Source organism: Phaethon aethereus (assembly GCF_964289735.1).
Source record: "Phaethon aethereus genome assembly, chromosome: 18".
In the NCBI taxonomy this organism is placed as follows: Eukaryota; Metazoa; Chordata; class Aves; order Phaethontiformes; family Phaethontidae; genus Phaethon; species Phaethon aethereus.
In genome coordinates, this window is record NC_138594.1 from 8,852,507 (window position 1) to 8,876,261 (window position 23,755).

The following is a 23,755-nucleotide window of genomic DNA, read 5'->3' on the forward strand; positions in this document are numbered from 1 at the left end:
AGTTTATTATTTCTGTCGTGGTTTTGACTGGTGGATTCCTAATAGACTAATCTGGTTTTCTCATTAAGATTAATATGGCTAGTAAGTGCCTGAAGTGTCCCATCTATAACCAAGAACGTTTGGTTTTGAAATACAGATTAATCCAGCTCACAGCTTCCTGTAGTCAGATGGATTGGTACTCCTTGCTGAAAAAATTACTATCTGTGGTTTGTTTGTTTTTAACAGAAATATGTATGTGGGTCTCAATTTGTTCTTTACACAATATCTGAGATCCATTCTGTCTAATGAAGCTTTTATAATGACTGCTGTCATGCTGATGAAATGATCATTTGATCTGCTGTTTGTTTCTGGAAGACTGTCAGCCAAAATGTATAGCTGTTCTTGATATTTCTTGTCTTAACAGATCCAGAAGAATATGTTAAAGTGCTGTGATTATACAGTTCTTTCTATAGTGTTAGCAATTAATATAAAATCTGTGGGTTTGCTTTTTTATTTGTTATGTTAGGACGGACGATTGAAGCCTGGAGATCAACTTGTATCCATAAACAAAGAGTCAATGATTGGTGTCTCCTATGAAGAGGCAAAAAGTATAATCAACAGAACAAAGATGAGGTATCTGTTACTATCAAACAGCCAACCCTCCAAAATGGTTCATTATAAGATATTTATGATCAGATTAATGTGAAATGGCTTGTCATGTGTCCTTAGAGGAAATGCAAGGGATACTAATTTCTTTGAAATATTCAATTGTAATATAATTTCATAGAAAAAGACTCAAATGCACCTTTTCGACCTGTAAAATTATGATACTTTCATTCCTTTCAAAAGAAAAAACAAAACTCAAAACCACAGTATTTGCCGCCTTTAATGATGGGGAATAGAACATCCTTTTAGAAAACTAAAAAAATAAAATCACACACAGTGTTTGAGAAAATGTGATTTTTGCAAGAGTAATGTATAATCTTATGAACAGTGTAGTATACAATATGATGAATCTTTTTTAATTTTAGGTTTGAAAGTTTTTGGGAGATAGCTTTTATTAGACAAAAAAATATTCCCAGTTATTCAGAGAATCTGCAACGTCCTTCCAGCCTCTTAACATCTTCTGTAGCATATGGAGAGCAACAGGCTGCAGTACTTAGTTCTCTTGCATCTCCTAACGGGAAGCTTGTTTCAATGATCTCTCCACATGCTGTAAGTATACTCATTACTCCTCTTAGTAGTGAGCAAGTAGGTTGTTTTTCCTAATTTTATTGGAATTTCAGTGTAGGGTTATTTTAATTCAGTTTCCATTCTAGTAAGAGAATGACTGACTCTTTTTCCTGCACAATATTAATGCTTTGGAATATCAAGACTTTTCCAGAAAACATGTTGTATAACAGTAAACCACACTGACAACAGGAATAAGAGTATTAGTTGACTTGTGGTAAGAAAACAAATCAAATAAAATAATCATTAACTGTGTTCTTAGATACAAAGTTCTCCTTACTGTTTCTCTAGGGAGTGAAGTTTCAGAATTAGATATATGTAGTTATATATTTCAGAGATAAAGTACTCTCTGATTACTACATATGTGTAAGTACAGTACAATCTTACAAGTTACATTTCCTCCATGTTGATGATATTTTTGCTTTAAAATCTGAGTCTTAGAAGGATGTGTGGTATTTTCCCCTTTCTTTCAGCTAAGCAACAATTGTTGTTTTAATTCATACGGCTCACCATTAGTGTAAAGAAGTAATGCTGACTATAAGAAAGATTTTAAAACTACTCTATTAATTTTTAAAAAAACATTTTCACTTTATTACATTGTTAAAACTAAAATAAGTATTGTCTTTAAACAAGGAAGAATAAAATGTTCCATGCCAAATACAAAGTCTAAACGGTGATTCTCAGTTGTTCTCACATTTGTACGTAAAATTCTTGCCCATTTTTCTTTCCTGTTAGAGATAAAAACATTGAAACAGGTTGCCTAGAGAGACTGGGCTATCTTAATCTCTGAAGATACTCAAAACCTAGCTAAGTTTTTGATAAGACCCTGATCTAAGTTTTTTGAATGGCATTCCTTCTCACCACCCCCACCCCTCTATGCCTTCCGCTTTCTCCCAGGGTTGTTTTGATTCATCCAGCCCTATTTCTTCCCCTGGTCTTCAATCCTTAGATCAATGTGTATTTCTAGTTTGGCTTGTGATCTGCTTTAGAAATGATATTGCATGACTTTTGATTTTTTTTTCATAGATGGAAACTGGAGTCAAGATGGGAGAGCAATCTCCAGTTAGGTCTCTAGACAGCAGTCCTACAGATGTGTCTGCCACTGGTAAATGCTGATTCAATTGCCTGCCACCCTTCTTTTCTACAATAGCTGTCATACAGAACATAGTACATAGTGAGACTTGATAGTCTTTTAAAAAGGGAATATTGCACTATTTTTGTAGTACTAAATAAAGGACTGAGATCAACCGATTGTTTAGTAGCGTCTGTCAAATATAACTTACATTGTCTTTAACAAACAGCTGAAACCAAACAAAAATGAGTGATCACAACATTTACTATACAACAGTAATGATAATAGACTCAGTAGAAACCAAATAATGGAGACTCACATATAGATCACGATTAGGTTGCCATAGAAACTGTGCTTTCTTGATTTGATGAAATTCTGTGGCTGTATACTGCTTGCACTTTTTTTTTAAATCAGGGCAGCATATTGGCAGGATAGAAATAACATGCAGGCCTCTTTAACAGTTTTTTAATTAATAAGAAATAGAATATATATGTGTATATTTATATTTGAGAATCATTGACATTCAAAGACAGTAGTCACTTTGATCATATCTCTAAATATGTAATTCAAAAACAACACTAAGGTTGAAGAATTTGGTCAGAATCAAATGTGAACTGAAAAATTGTAATTCCTTTGGGAAACAAATATGCATTGTATTTACAAACAGTGAAAATGCAGTAGTCTCGCATCATCATGAGAGTCTCAATTGATGCAATAACATAACTGATTCTGTTCGGTATTTCTATAGGAAGACCTGAACTATATTCTTCTTCTTCAGGCAGTAGTAAGTAAGCATAACTTGTGTTTCTCAACTTGATGTCTAATATACTGAGAAGAGGAAGGACAAGCATACAGGATCTGATTAATTCTAGATGTCACTCCACTGATGTTATTTAAATTGTACCTGCATTTATTACAGCCCATATCAGATATCCTAGTCTTAAATGAAATGGTCTCCATATTGCAAATCTGACTGGTTGACTTCCTTCCTTGAAGGGTGAGGTGACTGAATGTGAAACCGGAAAGGCTGTAGTATTGAATACACCTGGAGTTTAATGATTGCACATTTTTTTCATATCGATCATGCAAAATAATGCATCTAAATCAGATGAATGAGACAAAAGGCTATTTTTTAATATATTCAGAATATAAGACTCTTGGTTAATATGATGCAATACACAGGAGCATCACTGTTGCTTAAAGATACCAAGGCAGCCACAGTTTCTTAACATATCTGAATTATGTGACTAGTAGAGTGGAAAGCAGAAATACTTGAAGCTCCAGTTTGTACTGTTTCTTGTAATTTTTCATTTTAGACTTATTTAATAGCACAGCCTTAATCAAAGCTGCCACTTCTCTCATGCTGCCCTTTTCCAAGATTAACCTTTCAAGGATAACTTTGAAAAATTAAAGAAAAAAAATATTTTTTTTTAATGCTGTAAGAAAAGTCAGCATAATTTTGAGAAATTCTTGCACAAACTCATACACAAGGCTTTCTCATTCTGAGTTGAAAGAAAGTGTGCCAATTCAGCTGAGGTTCTAGCCCACTGCTGTCAGAATTTAATATAGCATGTGAGAGGTGTTAGTGTCAGAGATTTTCAAGATGTTTTGGTTTATGCTTTTGGCATATAAAGAGAATGTAAATTACTTTGAGCTTGGAAACAGATATGCTGTGAAACTAAAAAAAAAAAATTTTCTATGCAATTCCTTCTGTTCCTTTAGAGAGAATCTCAAACTGCAAGATCCTTTCCTTTTCGAATGCTGGTATTGGCTTCAGTACCTCTCTGGTCCATTAATGAAATACTGAACTAAGATCTAAATTATATTTATAAATCTTGAAAGTATTGATTGAATTGTATTGAAGTAAAGATTGAAAAGTATTGAATACAAACAAGTATTCCATTTTCTTCTGCAAAAAACAAGTCAATGAATTTGTTCTATTTACATACATCTAAAATCCAAAGCAACTGATAGTTAACTGCTCCTTTTGCCTATCATCTGTGATCAAAGGCTTCCAAAGGTTTCTGCTTCTTGTGTGGTGTCCACAGGTGTGTCTGAAACATGACGAAGCTGTGACTGCGTTTCTAAAGTTCCATTAAAACTAAGCACGCGCACCAAAAAGAAAATCTTACATATGGACTGCTCAGTACTGACATCTTCTTTTCCTTTCCTCAGCTTAATCATTTGTGAATGTTGGAGATGAAATAAATGCACCATAAGTTATTAATCCAACTAGCTAAAATTATGGAAACTTGTTGTATTTCTGACTATAAGGACTGGAGAGGAGAGGATAATGGATAATGACTTAATGGATGGTAGTTCTTGGAAAACTACCAGTTTCTCCCCAGGAAAAAAATACTGAGGAGCCTGCTGGAATTCAGCACAAGCTACCTCCACACAGCCCTTAGTTGGCAACAGGTCATTCCCTCTCTTTCCACAGTGCTTTCTAGATCACTAGCTATGCTTTTGGGAACTGTTGATTATGCTGAGGGTGTGTCTTGAAGGTCTTCTTTGGAATTCACAAGTGTGTTCCCCCTTCTGTTTCCAGAGTAACTTCGTGAGAAGAGAAAACACCACAAATATAAGTCGTATGCTTGATGCTCAAAGTTATTCCTGGTTTCTTTCTGCTAATTTGCTATTTGTCACTTTTTGATGGGAAAAGATAGTTTAAGTGATTGACACCCATAATTTTTGTTTATTACAATTATGTCCTTTAAAAAAAAAGTCAACCTAAATATTAACATTTATTTGTGACAAGTGGGTATTTAGCTGGCATCCATTTGATAAGCAGAGCTTCAGAACAAATTTTTCAAAGCAATAGTTACAACTGTATCATTATTTAATTTTAATTTTTTCTTCTTAGTTATTACCCCCAGCCAGAACAGTAATTGTGAGCTGCAAGGAAGGAACTCTACTGTTCGCCTCAAAGCAGAAAAGCTGGAGAGGGTAAATACTTAATCTTTTGAGTTTTCCTTTCTCCCCCTTCACAATGCATGTAAAACATCTGGAGAATATTTCTACATTGACAAACTTTAAGGTATAAAATATACACCAAATATTCTATCTGGATAGTTCTTTCAGGTTGCAGGCCAATATTTCATTTTATATATTGGGCAAATTACTGGTTTTGTTAATCTAATTACTGATTAACTCTTCTGGGGATCTGAACATCCCTCAGGATTTTTAAGGCAGTTATTAAGGACAAAGGGTTTTGCTTATTACGCTCATCTGTATTCAAGGTTAAATAATATCTGAACATCTCTCAATTAGACGAAAAAGTCACAGAGTGTCTCTGGAATAAAAGTGTTGTCAGTGAGAGTGTACTGTGATACAAAGGCTCTTTGAAGTATAGCTCATTAATTACTCCCCCATGTCCCTGCAGTCATTATCCCTAGTCCGTCCTTTTTTTTTTTTTTCCTGCAAAATAAGTTTTCTCCTTCCAGGCATTGAATTATCTTGGGATTCAGCTCACAGATGAACAGCAGCAAGCCCTAAGGCAGCAACTTCAGAAAGATTCTAAAGGAACAGTGTCTTTTGGAGGTAATAATTTGTTAATTACCATGTAAAATAATGAAATGTAGGAATATAGAAATAATTAATAATAACCATTAATATGTTTTCTGTCAGTGTTGAGTTGCAACTGCAAATAAAATGATACTTTGAGGCAAGAACCTTATTCTACTATATAAAACTAAGCTTGGAATTCTGAAGTGAAGTCATTGGAAAGGAAATCACAAATTTATCTAATTAAGAGCAGCCTTGAGAAAGTTTTGCTTTTGTGCTTACAAATTCCTAAATTTTTGCTTTGACAATAAGTTGCTGTAATTGTTCCAAAAATGATTTGGGAGAGTATTGGTGGTTAAAGAGACTTCTTGAAGCAACTAAACTGACGATTATTTAACTTGTTTAGTTTGGGAGAAGCAAGAACATTTCAGCTCTTGCATATAGAAAAATATTTGTATGGAGACCGTCATGATTCTTCTTCTAGCTAAACCTAATTCTGATGGGAATGACTTGCTTCTGTTGGTTATGACAATTTTGGTAGGTGACACTAACAAGTAAAGAATATTTGCCATAAACTGTGAGACATATGATAGTTTTGATGCTAAAATTGATGGAAATTTCACTTTTCCTGAAGTTTTTGAAAAACAGCATCGAGCACTAGTATATGAAAAGTAATCCAAAAAGACACTGGATTTTCAAGTACCTTATCAAGGTATACTTGAATGGATTTTCCATCGGATTTTATATGGTGTAGACAAACTGACCTTTTTATTTCCACTTTTCTGTCATATTGTAGCAGAATTCTTTTTTAATACATTCAAAATGAATGGGTAATCCAAGCCTTGTTGATTGAGAATGCTGTAGTGTTTGTATTTAAAACTTTCAACTTGGTCAACGTCAATTTTACCAGGTCTCTATCAGAGGTTTCAAGGACCTGCAAAGGCAATTATAAGCTGCGAGCTAGCACAAAATTTTTCAATTTTCGTGCCGAGACACTGTGTCTCCTCAATTCATTAGGAAAGGCAGGTGTATAACAGGTATGCAGACTTCTTTTATTTTTTACTGGAGTCTGGCAAATGTAGAGCATCCCTAACCACGTACTTTGAAGGCGAACTTCACCTTTTGTTTTCTTTTCTCCTTCACAACTTGATTCAGGGATATTTCATCCCAAGACCAGTTTTGAACATTTTTTTTCTTATTCTTACCAGCTTTACCAAATGTTTCTGTTCAGATAGATGTGTCTGATTTCCATATTTTCCTTTCGAAAACTTAGAGGGGAGACACTGCATTTATAAAAGGGTGGCCATACGTTGTGTTATTAGAAGTTGTGTTGCACCTAATGATACTGCTACTAAACGGAACTTGTTTGGACTACAGCAACAAAATCTAAACTGTTTTTTAGATTTCATTGAAGTTTCAAGGAATCTCTTCTCTATGCAATTGAATGCAACAGATGATGACCAAAAATCTGTAACGTTTGGAGTCAGTGAAATTGCCAGCTTACTGGATTCACAGGTAAAATATGTGCCTGTACAGTGTTTAACTGTTGGGAGGAGATTATTGGAGAGTTTATTATATGTAAGATTGCTCCAGATCTTGGGCAGATGTTTAGAACAGCTCTGTATCATGGTGGTGTTTAAGATAACATCATGAAGCTTTTTAAAGCAAACTACTTTGCAGAAAGCAATTCACGTAATTATATTGTGATTTTTTATAAGTATGGACAACAGTGATTTACTGAGGTTTCTTAATGGAATACATATTTCTACTACCTGTGTGAGTGATAAACAATTATTGGGCCCAGTGATTTGAACTACTGCTACAGTGAAAATCTCTATTCTAGAGGTGACTTTAAGGAAGAGCATTTGCTGCATAGGAATGCTAAAATAAAATTGTGTATTCTTTAAAATATTGAAGAAAACAGGGGCTATTACTGTTGTATTCTTGGTACTTTAAAAATATTTTTATCAATCCTTTTTAACAGGAAAAATAATTGTTCCTTTAGGAAGATAAGTTGGTCAGAATTTTCTTAAACATTTTTAGTATTTTCAGAGCTTTAAATTATTTTAAAGTTAAGATTAACCTCTCATTTTATTAACAAGACCTTTTAAGATAAGATGTTAAAGATTATGGAAGATGCAGTTAGCAATACATTCTAACCTTACATGTTAAAATATGCACAGTTTGTAACCTGTGATTCTTCGGAGGATGACATGGAAAGACTTAAGAAAGAACGGAATGAAGCTTTAAAAGAAATAAGTAAATTAAAGGTAGTGCTTAATCTTTATTTGCTTTAAATTATTCAAAAGACTAATATCTTTTTGCATGTGTATAGTGATTTACTGTTTTGAGTTTTATATGCATTTTTTGATGAATAAATAAAAAGGCAGAGCAAACAGTCCTAATTATGTTTGAAGATTGTAGGCTTAAAATATATTTCTGGAGGCAGTGAATTTTATTTTTTATACTGAATACTAACACATTTTTTCACCTGATTCACAGAGAAATGAGACTAAGCAGACACTTCACAAAAGTGAATTTGGAGAAGTGACTGATTTGCATAGCAATTTTATTTAGAAATGTGTGATCCTAGTAACCACAGTGTCTGAGCAAATGCTAATACTTTTGAAAAGTCAGAACTGGAGAATAAATTAACCTGTTTTCAAAATTAATACATATTTTCACAGATGACATAAAATGCATAAGATCTAAAGCAACAAATATATTTATTGTTTCCTAATATCCTGCATTACAACCACAGTCCCATGCTCTTGGATTTCTTTTTTGACAACCCAAAAATTCTGGTTCTGTATTTAGCATACCTAACTCTTGTTCTTGGACAGGACTGGAAAATTGATGCCAGGATACAGGCAATTCTATAAATTCTCTCCTGGTCCAAAAAAATTCTTTCTTGCTAGAGATTACAAAAACATTGGGTTGACATGCCCAAAGTTTTGTTCTTGATTCTGTGCGCAGAGATTCTTCTTCTGAAAAGTCTGTACTGAAATGAAAGAACCTGATTGACATTGAACATTGAAGTAATGAGTGCTTATCGTAAGTCCCTAAATTGCTGATGTCAAAAACTGGCAATGATCAATCTGTAATTGCCTCATTTCTTATACACTTCCCTTAACAACCTACAGTCAAATACTTGATACTGAGTGAGAAACACCCCAAGAATCTGAGCTTTTATAGCACTTTTTTTTTTTTTTTAAACTTCATTAGAACTTTTAACCTGAAAGTGGTGTACCTACAGGCTACTGGTATAAGTCGGTGAGTGAGAGAATGATCAAACATACAATGTTGAAAATAACTTGATGTGAATATTAGGTTGTACGGCAATCTGTTAAAGCCACAACATGTCTTTATTCTACTCATTTGTTAAGTAGCTAGGTAACAAGAGACCTAAAATGTGTATTTTACTTATATCACAGAATGGCCAGTAAATAATCCTCAGATGCTCAAGAAACTTAAACAATATCAATGAACTCTCAGAAAAACTGGCTTTTAGATAGTAAAATTTGCTTTTGTCACAGGTTTTGTAAAAGCTGTTGATTATGTATTACTTCCACCAGAATTTTTTTAGTATGTGTGTTTCTGATTATACAACATTATTAACAGACACATGTTGTGGCCTAGAAACATAGTAGTTGTACAGAAGGCAGTAAGTACATTGGTAGAAGTATTGCTACCTGTAGTTTTGAAAGAGCTGATTGGGTTTTGGGAATAAAAACTCTTTCTCTTTCAGACCTAATAATTACATTTGTTCCCCTTTTAAACAGGAAAAATTGTCTGAATCTGTGAATTTACAGAAACAGTTAACAGAGGAGCTACAAATAGTCAAGCAAGTATGTTGAAGTTTCTTAAAAGTAGAATTTATTTTTTTTACTGTTTTTTGTGGAAGGGAGAAGGGAGCACTTCTTTCTCTCTTGATGCTTGTATAGACTATACTTTCACACTGATTTCAACACAAAGTGGTTCTTTCGTTACTACAAAGCTTTTGATTAGAATTGCAGAGTATTGATCCTTAAGTTTTTAGAGCATTAATACTTTTCTGCTGTTGAATTGAGCAGAAAGACAAGCTGGATCAGATAAGTTGGATAATAATATAGCAGTGCCTTTCTGGTCTGTCTTAAGTGTTCTTGAAGTCATTTTGCTGTTCTTAGGCAACAGTATGCATAATATACAGTTTTAACTTTAGGTACTTTATATGGCAACTGGAGTTTTAAGTATGAAAAAATAGACACACTTGACAATTCTACGTGATTATCTACCAGGAAAAAATGGTAGTAAGTGTTTTGGTGAGGAATGTCTTGCTCCTGTCTTCATATCTGTCTATAATGATGAGAGAGGTAATTAGAGTTTCTTATGAAATTTAGACATCTTGTGTGTCTTAAAGGAAATCTCCAATTATATGTAAGTCTCATGTCATTTATAGCCTGGATTCAAAACCAAGTGACTTTCCTGTTTCTTGCTTCTACTGAACATTATCCTGTCAGCTCTTCTCACGAGCTGGCCACCTTTCTTCTCTCCCATGCTGCTACACGTCTTCCTTGTGGGTTTCTCATGGCTATCTGTTCCATCAGATGTCGTATGTAAAAATGTGAGATAGAGCTTAGAAATCTCTCCATGTGCTGTTATTTTAAGATTAATTTTGCATTTTTTGCTCATAGTTGTAGACTTGTTCAGTACCTTCATAATCACCTTCTATCCCTTGAATAAAAGAGAACCGTTTGAAAGCTTTTTCCATTAATATTGTGATGTTGCTGTCTGTACGCTGTGGGACAGCAGGGAAATCAGTTGAATTCTTTTTTGGATAAAATTTAACTGGAAGTATGTGCCAGTAGAGCGCCTCATGTTTCCATTTGCTAATGGGTGTTCAGTCTGTTGCCGTAGGCTAGAGCAGATGTTCAGTCTATCAGTCTAAACTAAAGCTAGTATAAAGTACAAACCCCAAAATGCAAACAGGTTGGACACCAGGTCCACAGCAGTGAGTGTTTCAATTCACCTAGCTGCTCTTACTGGGAAGGTAGACTTGGACACGATGGTTTAAGACGGGTTTAAGTGGCCGCGATGCCCACTTTCTACCACACGAGGTCCTCGTACTTTTATTTTTCTGTCCAGCACCCTCGTGTTGATGGTGAAGGTCAACTTTGCAGTACGAACCTCCAGGGGATAAATACTCCGATTTTCTAGGAAGCGCTTTAAGTAACTGCTATTGAAAAGGTTCCATCTAGTGAAATGAAAGAGAAATAATAAATTATATGTAGTTACAGCGCTGTGACCTATTTTAGAAGATACAAGCAGGCTTTTAATGGAAATTTTAGTTCTGTTTATACTTGGTGCATTTTCAAGTGTTTTATATTTCTGTAGTTCAGAACCAATGTTAGTGCTGAGATTCATGGTGATACAAAGTTTAAAAAAATAGGCTACTTATAGTACAAGTTGGCATTTAATTTATGATGATGCATTCCTGCTTGAGCTGAAGTTAGTTAAATGAGTTAATGGGTACATTATTGAGCCCTAATGGCCTGATTAAAAGTAAACAAACCAACCCACTTAAGTATGTGCTTAAGGTCTTCTGAATTCAGCACAATTTAAACTTTTTTTTTTTTTAAATCACTGCTTCCCTGAAAAAACAAGGTTTTAAATTAGGATGCAGACTACCAACCATATATAGGAGTATCTTTTGTGGTATGTCTATTGTCTGCTAATTGTGACTTGCAAAGATTACAGCTTAATTAGGACAGGTGTACAAATATTCTGGTTCATGGACATGTTTTGTTAGTACCCATTCATTAAGTGATGTTTGAATTGGTAGCTAACAGGATAAACAAACTCTTGTCGTGGTTTAACCCCAGCCGACAACTCAGCCCCCCACAGCCGCTCGCTCACTCCCTTGCTGGTGGGGTGGGAGAGAGAATCGGAAGAGTAATGGTGAGAAAACTGGTGGGTTTAGATAAAGGCAGTTTAACAGGTAAAGCAAAAGCTGCACACGCAAGCAAAGCAAAACGAGGAATTCATTGACCACTTCCCATGGGCAGGCAGGGGTTCAGCCGTCTCCAGGAAAGCCGGGCTCCATCAGGCCTAACGGTGACAAACGCCATCACTCCAAATATCTCCCCCTTCCTTCTTCTTTCCCCAGCTTTATGTTCCGAGCATGACGTCATATGGTCTGGAATATCCCTTTGTCAGTTGGGGCGGCTGTCCCGGCTGTGTCCTCTCCCAACTGCCTGTGCACCCCCAGCCTCCTCGCTGGTGGGGTGGTGTGAGGAGCAGGAAAGGCCTTGACCGTGTGTCAGCACTGCTCAGCGATAACAGAAACGTGCACTGTTTTCAGCACAAATCCAAAACATAGCCCCATACTAGCTACTGTGAAGAAGATTAACTCTAATCAGCACAACTCTTAAGATTAGAAATATTGCTAAATTTGAAATGAGGTAGTCATTATTTTCTCTTATTGGTCTATGGCAATTAAAATATATTAATTGATAAATTTTTACTTTGAGATGGTGATACAGCACTATCTTTAGGTCTTCCTTGAAATTATATGGAAGCTGAAATTGGCATAAAGCATAGAAAGGCACTTTTGAGTACCTGAAGTCTTGTCAACGCCGTGAATGTGAAATCTGTAATGGTGTCTTTTATCTTCCTGGATGAGTCTGTATCTGCGCTGCCTGAAAGTCCCCAATCATACCAACCTGAATGATCTCTTCTTTACTAGAGCTTTTTTATGCTGTTATCATCAGCTGAAGCACCTCAGCTAAACATAGTAAATGTAAAAGGTCATAAAGATAGGACACTGTTTGTGGTATCCCGTACTGCTGGACTTGTATTTCACAGGGCTAAGGTTTGCTATTCTATGCTTATATTTTGAAAGGGGAAGAGAGGTGCTTTGAAGGCTAGGACTTGAATGACTGCTGTTTTGGAAGTAGTATATCATTTCTTTCGTCCTGCCTGAAAGGGGTGTTGGGTTTATTTTTATTTTATTACCTTTTTTATTTTTATATATAGTAAAGATACTCAAAGTTCTTTCAAAGGATGTTTTCAGCATACAATTTTTGTAAAATTGATGAATAAACATAATTGAATTGTAACTACAATTTTTCATGTAGTTTAAAAGGACACCTTTGTTGTTTGCGGTGGCTGGAATATTACTCAGATAAAACTTTCTCCTGACACTTGAATTTATCCAAGGAAGAAATAGAACCTGGCTTTGAAAGAAACCTCTACCTTGAAATTGATTTTGTAAGGATGCAGCTTCTCTCCTCCAGCCTGTAGTTTCTTATTTGTTGTAGTAGCTTCATACCAGCTTAGGACAACTGGTCCCATCAGGCATTTATATAGATGAAATATTAGCAGCTGCAAATTCCATTTCTGTTGCGTCTTCATACAAGCAGTTGAATGGGACAAGAGAAATTGTTGCTGAAGCATGCTGTAATCCATCGGTTCTTCACTGGTGGGGCCCCTTACCTGCGAAAGTAAGACAACCCACCAGTGCCAGCTTCAGTAACCGTAGAACTGGGAAACCTGACGGTATTGTTTCCCTTTGTGCCTCCCTGCTCTAGCAAACAGCTCTGGTTTGTCAGAAAATTTTGCTAATACAGTTGTAGTGTGGATAATCGTTTCATTGTAATTTAAGAATCCATTGTTCGTTAATTATTCCTTTAGGTCTTTCACTGTTGAAATCTGGTCGTACTTAGTTTGCTATTACAGAGAAATTAATATTCAACCATTGGGTTTCTGAAAAAACAATGGAGGAGTAAAGGCAATTCTGGATTATAAGAGATTAAACCTTTATCTCAAGGAGGTCTTACTTCAAAATTAAGACTTCCCCTTTCCATTATAGTAATTTTCCCATGACTTTTCTGATGTCAATTTATTTAATTCCTATGTGTGCATTTTTAAGATTCCACCCTTTGTCAAGGCCTCTGTGTTCATTTATATTAGTCTGAATTTACATTTCATTTATATTACTGAAGCATACCTTTGCTACTGAAGGCTACTAAATCATTCTGTATCAGTAGGGCCCAGCTTTTCTTTCTGTTGAGCCACAGAAAATGCCCTACAGACCTCTACTTCTGTCGGTTCGTAACTTCTTAGAAGCCCCTGTGTTGTCTGAATTGTTTCTAGGAAAAAGAACTGCTCTGAGCAGCTTGCAGGAGGGTTGGATTGTTCTGGTGGTCTTTCAGTGAGCGCTTTCAGTGATGGCCTCTTGCGCTGCTCTTAGTGCTGCGCAGGCAGACGACTGTAAAACGGGCTGGCTGGCTAACAGACGTGCAGCAATAAGCTTTTGAATAGTCTGTGTTGCCAGGTGGAGATGATCATCATGTAGAATAGGCTCACCTCATGCTTTGTGTTTCCAAAAGAAGAGAAAAAAAAATCATTATACTTGCTGTCAAATTAAAGGTTACTTAAATGTGTCTCTTATCACTTGTGTTCCTAGAACAGAAGCCTCTAAACTGTGTAACACCAATGTCATCTGTACTCACTGATGATGATGCTGCTTGCTGCATGTGTGATTACTTCTTCTAATGCTTTATTTTCTAAGAGTTCAGAATGTCCCTGGCAATCATCCAAATTGGTATTATATTGCAAAACCATTGTAAATATCAGGAAGATGATGTCCTCTCTATATATGTTATTGAGATTAGTTTACTTATGGCCTGAAATAAATACATATTGTTTATTAAGACTAACAGTATACAGGTTAAAAGTAATCTGAAACTGAGATTGGTAGATCATTTTACAGAAGAAACATTATGACAAAGTATAGGAAAACCTGACTTGAAGGATACTGATTGCATAGAAGAAATGCTTCTAAGTTAGAAAATAATAGAATTAGATCTGCTTTTGTAAGCCTAACTGACCTCTCTAGACATTGACATTATGACACCTGTTAAACATTATATGACATTTCTTCCACGAAAATAGGAAGATTTGGTCATCTACGTTTTTCAGAAACAGTGATTTCAAGCCTAGATTCTAGAAGGTTATTTCCTACTTATCAGAGATTCATAGTGTGTTTCTCCTCTACCCTTACCTGCTTCCCCTCTAGTTCCATTGCCAACCAGGATATAGTTATAATAATAAGATATAATAGCTAGACTAGGAATAGGATATTCACCCAAGTATCCTTCACTGAGGAGTTTGTTCAAAGAATTTCTATCTCTCTGAATATTTATGTTTAAAGCTTATAACTTTAAGGATTTAGACAATTCTTATAAAGTAACTTTTCCCACAGGTTAATAAAAATCTAAGGGGAAAGATGGTTTTCTGGGTTTGGTGCCAGTGAGCGTGTATGTCTACATTTTGTTTGTTTTTTCCTAGTGTAAACTCACCTGTTGTCCAGACCTTTGGTTTGACTTTCTCAATTTACAAATCAAAGTTAACTTGAATTAATATTCAGTAGTAAAATGCACTGAGCAGTATCCTTCTTGAAATCAGATTTTACAACATTTAGGACTACTTTAGCTGAATTAAAAGCTAACAGTTTCTAATTTCCTGTTTTCCGTACATTATTTGTATACAAATTTTATATAACACTCTTCTGTGATAATACAGGATAACAATGTAAGAGCAAGAACTAGGCAGAAAAATAAAACCCAACACTTTGAGAACAGTGTGGACTGAATACTTGCATTATAATTACATGTACATGATGTGCAAACTCTGAACTGAGTGTGAATTCAGGCAATAATAATATCATGAAATAACATCTCTTTAAAATACTTTTTTAGTATGGAAGTAATGGGGCAGATTAACAGCATCAGGTGCATTTCTATAAAACATTTCATTCAATGAGTTTTACAGTAATCATAGAATTAATGACTTAATTTATTAGGGAAATTACATCTCTCTGTAAATACCAGTTATTTACAAATCATGCACTTAAAAATTAGCAATTGAACCATCTAACCATAAATACTAAAAGGTAGCCCTAATGCCAACTGCAGTACTTTTGAGCTAAATCTGTACTACTATGTTAGCTGGAGTTGGAAGTTTTCAACTAAATTCTATCATCTATAGGAAGCCAAGGCAGCTGTAGAAGAGACAAGAGCCCTGAGAAGTAGGATTCATCTTGCAGAAGCTGCACAAAGGCAGGCTCGTGGAATGGAGATGGACTATGAAGAAGTAATTCGCCTGTTAGAAGCTGAAATTGTAGAGCTGAAGGCTCAACTCACTGATCATTCTGGCCACAATAAAGTAAGCAAAGCAGTCGCCTGTCGTAGTTACCATGGTTTCCTTGCTGTTGTCATGTATCTTGTTTTCGTTTTCTTTTCATCTGCTTTTCTAAAGTAGGTCACTGTTTGTCTTGTATTATTCAATAACTGGAATGATGCGTACTGAAGGGGGTAATGTGGAGGGTATGAGTCTTCCCTTATCCGGATATCTTTGGGCTGGAAAAATAGGAGCTAGAAGCATATGTGGGTCATTGGTCAAAATGGCACATCTTTCAAGCATTAGAGCATGGAATAGTTTCTAGACTGCAGATACATTGTCTTTAAAGACTATACACATATTTGTATGCTTTTGTATGTATGTAAAAAGGGCCTTCATATTTATGTTTCTGTTAGGCAAATAATAATAATAAAAAGTCCAGTATTGTTCTTAAGTAAATTTAGATTTAATCAAGATAATCATTTAAACGCTACTAACAGTATCCTGCTAAAAATTTTTCTTTTTTCAGTTGAGCCTCGTATTTTAAAACCACTTCATGTCCAGTGAGACATTTTAAAACATGCTAGGGAATAAAATATTGGAGGCACTTTTAAATTTTTCCCCATAATTGCTGATCCATTTTCTACACGCAGTTTGAGCAAGTGCAAGCAGGTTGGCATTTGTGTGTTACCTTGTTTTTCTCATGAAAAATGGATGTGCATATGAATTAATTGAAGAAAACCTATGGAAACATTGCCTTGTTTCATCATGACAAATAATTCAGTATTACAAGGTATTAAAAAGTAAACCCGAGCTCAACAGTATGCAAGCTCGCAAAGAAGCGACATAGTAAGTACTTGTAGCTCCCAGGGAGGAATTCCTCTCATCTAATTGTGTGTGTGATGAGATGAATCACACCCTAGAAGTTCTTCTTTCTGAACATCTGGGTGAGATGCCCCACCTTTTATGTCAGGTGTTTTTGAAGCACTGTTTGTTTTCTAGGACTTGAATAAATATCAAAGTTTTAAGAAGTTCAGAGCATGTGGGTTGCTTTCGTAGAGTTTGTTTCTGAAATGCTAGCTTGGATTCCTGAAATTCTGAGTGAGCACTCGAATATCTAAGTTGAGATTTGATTCTCTGCATTTCTTATTCAAAAGAAGCAGTATCAAGTAGGTACCAACTGTACAGTATACTCTTTTTGTTATAAAAGCGTGAGGTCCCTCTGAGGGCTTACTAGCTCCTTCTCCAATAGTGGACAGTGAGATTAGCAAAGAATTATCAACAGATTCTTTGACATTCAGAGCGATTGTGATTCTGCAGCTTTGTTCAGTGTGTACAACAAATGTGTGTGCTCGTTTGCTTCAAGTCGAGATAATAAGTAGGTTTTGGTGGGGTTTTGTGAGAGTTTTATAGTAGGCAGTGGGCTTTCAGAAAAGATCACCTACAGTGATGTAAAAGTTTATTTTTAAGGATAGTGATATTTTCTTAATTTTGAGAGTGTATTTTGGTCTAGATCATCTGTTCAGCAGACAGCTTAGCTAAACAAACATGCCCACATACATGTGAAGACTTTACTCGTGGTCCTCTCACACGAACGGTGCCAGGGACTCAGGCTGAAACCTGGAACCTCCAGAACTCGATCGAATGGGGCTCACGTTCTCTGTAGCTGAAGTACAGAGGGATGCATAACACTGATCAATAGGTTATACAAGTGCACGTAGGGAAATCCTAGGGGGTAATTTTCTCCAAGATGTGTCATAATCACTCTGTTGGATGAAGGACGTACAGATGCAAACTAGTGGACTGTGTTTGTTCACATCCTGGTGATTTATGCCACCCTACTGACAGATAACTGTCACCATCGGGTGGTATTTTTGATCCATTCACGAATCAGTTCAACTGTTTCAGCCCTGTCACCGTTGTTAGCTGCCAATTTCCACTTACCTTTATGTCATTTGCCAAAATCTGTTGCAGTTTGGGAGCTGATTTACTAGCAGATCAGGCATACCTGCCCCAGGAGTAGCTATGTTTTTCGCAAGTGTAGAAAAGAGTGTGCGTTAAACGTTTCGGACATCCACTTCAGTTCACACCGTGTATCTGTGTAAGCCATGGGAGAAAGTGATTAGAATAAAAGTGTTAAAATATCTTTCCCAGGATAACATCCAAGACTTGAGAAAACGAGTTACAGTGCTTGACTGCCAGCTGCGGAAATCAGAATCGGCTAGGAAGACCTTTGAGGTGGCTACTGAAAAATTGCTGCAATTTGCAGAGGTACCTTTGCCTTTCATTTTTAGCAGTAATTTATTTGGAAAAGTTTTGTGTTGATATTTCTAAGGAATAAACATAGTAAACTGATTATAAACTGGTTTGCAGCAGAGGTTCTTTCAGTGGTAGAAATAAAGATGGTATATAGGTGTACAGATCCATGTAGGAATTTACTTAATCTTTATGTTTTGCTGTACACTAAACAAATTAAACTGATCAGATAATTTTTTTCACCTGATTTTTCACAAACTCATATCAATTTCTGTAAGATTCCCCAGAGGAAAAAGGCAGAAAAAGTAGTATTTTATAATATTTTGAAATGCTATGAAACAAAAAAATTACGTTATTGTATTATTTCATTTAAAGACATTATAATATCTTGGTTTTTACTTTCACACTTCTGACTGGGAGAGACTAGACTCTTTAATGACAAATCAAATCCCCCCCACCCAAGTAGAACATCAATTTATAAGGTATTAACTTTTTGATTGTGTTGATCTATAAGCTGTTAACTTCTTGACTGTGGCCAACAGGTTGTGCATGAAATACTTTCAGATAACTCTACTTCCTCAACAGTTTTAAGGTAACAAAATGGCATATTTATTAATATTAAAATGGCAATATTAATATTGAAAAACTCTATTATTGTTTCAAAGTCTCCAAAAACTGTCTTATAGCTATTTTTCCTATATTTTTTCCTGTATGTTTCTGAGTGTCATTTTATTGGAGGAGAGGGAATGGCTTGAATTATAAATTAGGCTTTTAGCATACAGCTTCATTAAAAACCTGAGAATTAAATCAAAACTGTTAGTAATTACATAGCTATGGTTGCCTGGATGTTTCCATAAAGTAATTATAATGTGCAAAGGATTAGTTAAAATTGCAAGGAACCTTAACATTTGGTTATAATTTTTTTTTTAATTTTTTAGATTTGCCCAAGTGATTTTGCATCATCATCATTAATCCAGTAGCATATAAATAAACTGATAACATGTATGTCCCTTGAAGTTTTATTACTTTTCTTGTTTAGAAAGGTACCTAGGAATATTCAACAAGATTTAGAGCAGCCTTTGGTCCTTCAGAATATCAGCCTCATTGTGCCTATATAGCCCAGATAGTCTTCCATTAATATTTATGTAACAGTAAAGTTGTTTGGTCTCTGTCATGCCATCTTTTTCAGTAAAGCTCTCAAGGATATCAAATCTATTTAAGTGAAGTTAGCTGGAACCTTATTGCAAAAAGATCTGCAGGATCAGGTCAACTGTCATATTGTAGGCGTCTGTTCTCATATGCTAATTCTAATCAATTAAATGCAGTTCCTGTTGTTGCTGCACAAGAGTGATGTTGGATGTTTTATAAAAATTGTAGAGTTTATTTTAGTAAATGAATTGAAGTATAAAACACAAAGCCACGGTGACAAACTGACTCACTAACAGTGTAGAAGATAAGAATGGGATCCTCTAAAGCAGTGTCCCTTCTTAAATACTAATATGAAACTTACTTTTAAGTTATTTTCCTGACACCCACTGAGTTCTTGACACTAGATTTTGAGTCACGAATATTGTTTGAATTGAACTTTCCTGATACCTTTATTGTACAGACAGAGCTGCTTCTGAGGCAAACTCAGCAGTTTGGTAGTATGAATCTTTTTTGTTCACACGAGACCAAAACCAACCTAGATACACAAGTTTACTTTAGTAAGAGTAACCATTTCTCCTATAATCTTACAAATAAACTCTTATTATTTTTTGCTCTGTTAGTGACAGAAGAACAACATTGTCTACTAAAGCACTTCTAGCACGGTTGGGAAGGATCGGACCTACTGTCACAACTGCTCTTGCAGCAGAAGCCAGAGACCTTGCCAAGTCTGTCCGTGCCATTTTGGAAGTAGATTGTGAGTGAGTGCGTGCGTCTTTGCATGTCTGCACGTGTACACGTGCATAAATACTTCCTTTCTTCCATCACATGTTGCAGCTTTAGCATCTTGCTTGCTAATTGAGTAGTGTGTTTTGGTAGTCACCATGTGGGGTTTTTTTTTTCTAAATGTGGAAAAAGGATCCTGAGTAGAGGTTCTGTTTGGATTGGGTTAGGACTGTGGTGTAGGTAAGGGGTCCAAGAGTCCCGTGTTTTTCAGAATGGTGGAAGACCTACAAACGCAGGGAAAGGGCTGCTGCTGATAATCTCCTTTGTTTTTCTAACCCTAACGCTTACCGTACCCGAAGCTTACCCTACCCACAGTCAGAACCTTCTCCTACAATTGGGCACTTCTCATATGGTGATTTGGTCACTTTTCTGTTGCGTGCTCCACCTAGTAGAATTTGTTCACTGTATTATTTTTCCATTTCATTCCAAGATTACAGAGCTGCCTTAACTCTGGCTGTTTAAGATCTAGTCAGTACTTCCTAGGACTGATACAGAATGCAGAATGAGGAAAAACTAGTTTCTGTCTAGAAGTGGTTTTCCTTATTAATGCCCCTAAAATAGTAAGCGCATTTCCTCCTTAACTTTAAGCAGATATCCCAGGGTAATTCATTGCATGCATTTTACCAGTGTCAAATGTGTGTAACAATAATGACCTTACTTAAGTAAATTGTGTATATTTTCCAATTCACTGAAGGTTGCGGAGTGACTAATAGTGAGACTTTTGCAGAAAACAAAGAACAAAAGAAGTAAATTAAATAAATCTTTGCAACAAACAGTGTTTTGAATTATAATGAAGTCACAGAATATTTTCGGATCATAAATATTTGTCCAGGGAAAATGCATCTGGTATTTCCTTAAGTTATTTCTGATAGCATGTATGTTGCTTTGTTAATTGCCAGTTGAAAATTTCTTCTGTTTTTATTAAGCCAAAGAGAGGACTTTTGTTCCTCTTTTACTAGCTTGTAATAAGAATGTGGTGATTTAATAAATCAAGAAAATATTTATTCTTTTGAGATTTAACCTAGGAGTAGGTAGACATTTCTGAAAAGACCTAATAATTCAGAGATTTATAATACATTTCATCCCATTCTAGAAGGATTGACTGAGCAAGTGATCAGTTCTATGCAAGCTGAAATTAGTCGCCTGTTACAGAGTGCAGTAAAGCCAAGGGATGGTACTGGAGACTTTTTGCTGCCACAAAGCAGGTCATATAGAGATGTCTCAGCAGATTCCGTTTTTCTTTTTACTTTTGTTCTTCTGTTTCCCTTGCACTTTGCACAGTCTCTTTACTTCTGGGTTCATCAACAGGCTTTTATCTAATAAAGACCTCATGAAAGGCAAAATGGAAGTGTAGTATTAAAAAGTTATTTTGGTTCTGCTAATAGCATTTATCACTCTTCCAAAAACAATTTACCAAGGACTTTCTGTAGTTCAAGATCATCTTGATCTAAAGGTTAGGAAGAAGTCAGAAGTAAGCATCACATGGGATTCTAGCGGCTGGGGTTTCCTGGTCTCGAAAGACGTCACCTGAAACTCATTGAAACTCATTGGTGGGAATATTTCCGTTGACCTTGATGGGCGTTAAACAAAAGTGGTGAATGCAGTCTAAGTCCATGGAATTTTTGGAATATAAGTTTTAATAACTCAGTATCTTAAACCATACAGATACAGATCCTTCTTCCAAGATGCAAAGGATGCATCAGAATGAGATTTCTCCAAATTTTTAGAAAATCGGACCATTATTGTTAGGAATTTTTAATGTGAGTTTTGAAGTCAGGAAATGCCCTTGAGGAAGCAAATCCTCCAGACCTTTTAAATCTGGTATCAGTTCATTAGCAAAGAAGGTAGATATTTTTATTTAAAATTGGATGTGAATCATTCATAGCACCAGAGGACAGTGGAGGTTCAGTGTCAGTTCAGTATGCACCTTCATCAAACTATAATTAGAATATAAATTTATTCCAGAGTACATTTTTTCCTGAAAAATTTAAAGCAGAAAATTAATGCCAAAATGAGGAATATGAAGATTTCCAGAATCATGTAGAGCTAGCAGAATTTCCTGACTCTAATGCTCTATTTTCATTCCGGAATGTTTACAAAATGTTATTCTGCTCACTTTATATGAACACATTTACATCAAAGTGTCTTAATGAAGATTTTATTGCTGTAGGGGGTGAATGTAGCCTGCAGTTTCATTTGGAGATACACGTATATCCTCAGGTCATTAACAGAAATCTGTTCCCATTGGTAAAAATTACGCTAGTTCATGAGCATTTACTGTTATAAACTGCATGCGGTTGGAAATCTAAGAAACAACTGTGGCTTATTATACAATTCCCAGTTCAGATCATCGAAGTGATTGTATGTTTTGATCGTATTTACCTATACTTGAGCAGACATGTCAGTGCTAATCTGGTTTAGATGGATTGATTTGCAAAACTAAAACAGAAATGGCCTGACGAGTTACAGGAGTTTTTTGAAAGCTGGTGAATTACGGTTGCCAATAATCATTGTATCAAAGATTTGAATATCCTTTTTACATTGTTGGGAATTAATTTAGAAAGGGACGGAATAAATATATTTGTTGAGGAAATGTTTCAAGATATGAAAAATGTCTTATTTGATATTATTTATGCAGCATTTATTTATTACATCACTCTGTGGAGAAGAAAGCAAAATAAGATTAAAAAACTCTTCAGAAATGTCCAGAATTTTAGAATTATTGTTACTGGTGGAAGTGAAAAGAATAACAGTGGCCAGGAGAGAAGATAATTGGTTTTCCAGCAGTGACAATGGTAGAGGTCTATCATACCACGCAGGAAATCATGCAAGGAAGTTGCATTTAGAAGTAAGAGTCTGAATTCTAACATGTGGTTGTGTCAAACGTAATAGGTGGGATACATGTTAGAAAGCTCTGGAGCCACAGCAGGGATCCATTTTATGAACCTGAGAGTTAAAAATAGCTCTGCAGAGAAGGATTTAAAGATTGAACGTCATCCTTCTGAGTTCATTCTGATTTGGAGAGTATTATGGATAGATCTGGGCTCTGACGAGCTTGTGTATGAGATTAAAGCTTTAAACCTTGCTTGCTTTCTCTCTCTCTCTCTCTCTCTCTCTCAACAAAAAAGTAGTTAAGGCAGAGTAACTATTTAATAGCATTCTGTCTGCAGTTGTCTGTGCCAGATTCTCACAAAATGTTTCCCATGTGATCTTCAGTTTTCTTGCGGATGGGCTGTCATAAAAAGGGGGCTCTCGTGTATGTAGCATTTCATAAATATCATATAGCAAAGAAAAAAGTATAATAGACATTACATTGCAGACTGGAGGTTTTCCTTTTTCACGGAAAGATGTCCACAACATAGTTATTAGTTAATGAATTCTTAGAGAATTGGAGTTAGTATTTTTGAGATTGCTAAATGGATAAAAACATATAGTTGGGCAACCATCATGATAGACTCTACTTTCTAAATAGAACTTCTCTTTCGTTATTTGCTTCATTTTGTACAACATAAAGTAAAAGAGCCCTAGCTAAAATACCTTTTTGATTAATTTACAATATGTGTGAAACAAAGTCTAGGTGCAAAGACAAGATTGTGGAGTGTTCTTCCAAAAGAAAATTGC

At 35.5% G+C, this 23,755-nt stretch overlaps 1 protein-coding gene across 1 annotated transcript in view; it reads left to right on the forward strand.

The window, feature by feature from the left end:
- The window catches only part of STXBP4 (syntaxin binding protein 4), a gene marked incomplete at both ends in the record, with an annotated part of 70,613 nt that overhangs the window by 15,162 nt on the left and 31,696 nt on the right, over nt 1-23,755 (forward strand). The window contains 12 exons of the mRNA XM_082008197.1: nt 506-612; nt 1,011-1,194; nt 2,236-2,314; nt 5,145-5,227; nt 5,725-5,821; nt 7,188-7,300; nt 7,969-8,055; nt 9,568-9,633; nt 15,815-15,991; nt 18,101-18,217; nt 18,745-18,794; nt 19,972-20,105. Of these exons, the coding sequence (XP_081864323.1) occupies nt 506-612; nt 1,011-1,194; nt 2,236-2,314; nt 5,145-5,227; nt 5,725-5,821; nt 7,188-7,300; nt 7,969-8,055; nt 9,568-9,633; nt 15,815-15,991; nt 18,101-18,217; nt 18,745-18,794; nt 19,972-20,105 (1,294 nt within the window). The remainder of the gene's footprint in view (nt 1-505; nt 613-1,010; nt 1,195-2,235; nt 2,315-5,144; nt 5,228-5,724; nt 5,822-7,187; nt 7,301-7,968; nt 8,056-9,567; nt 9,634-15,814; nt 15,992-18,100; nt 18,218-18,744; nt 18,795-19,971; nt 20,106-23,755) is intronic.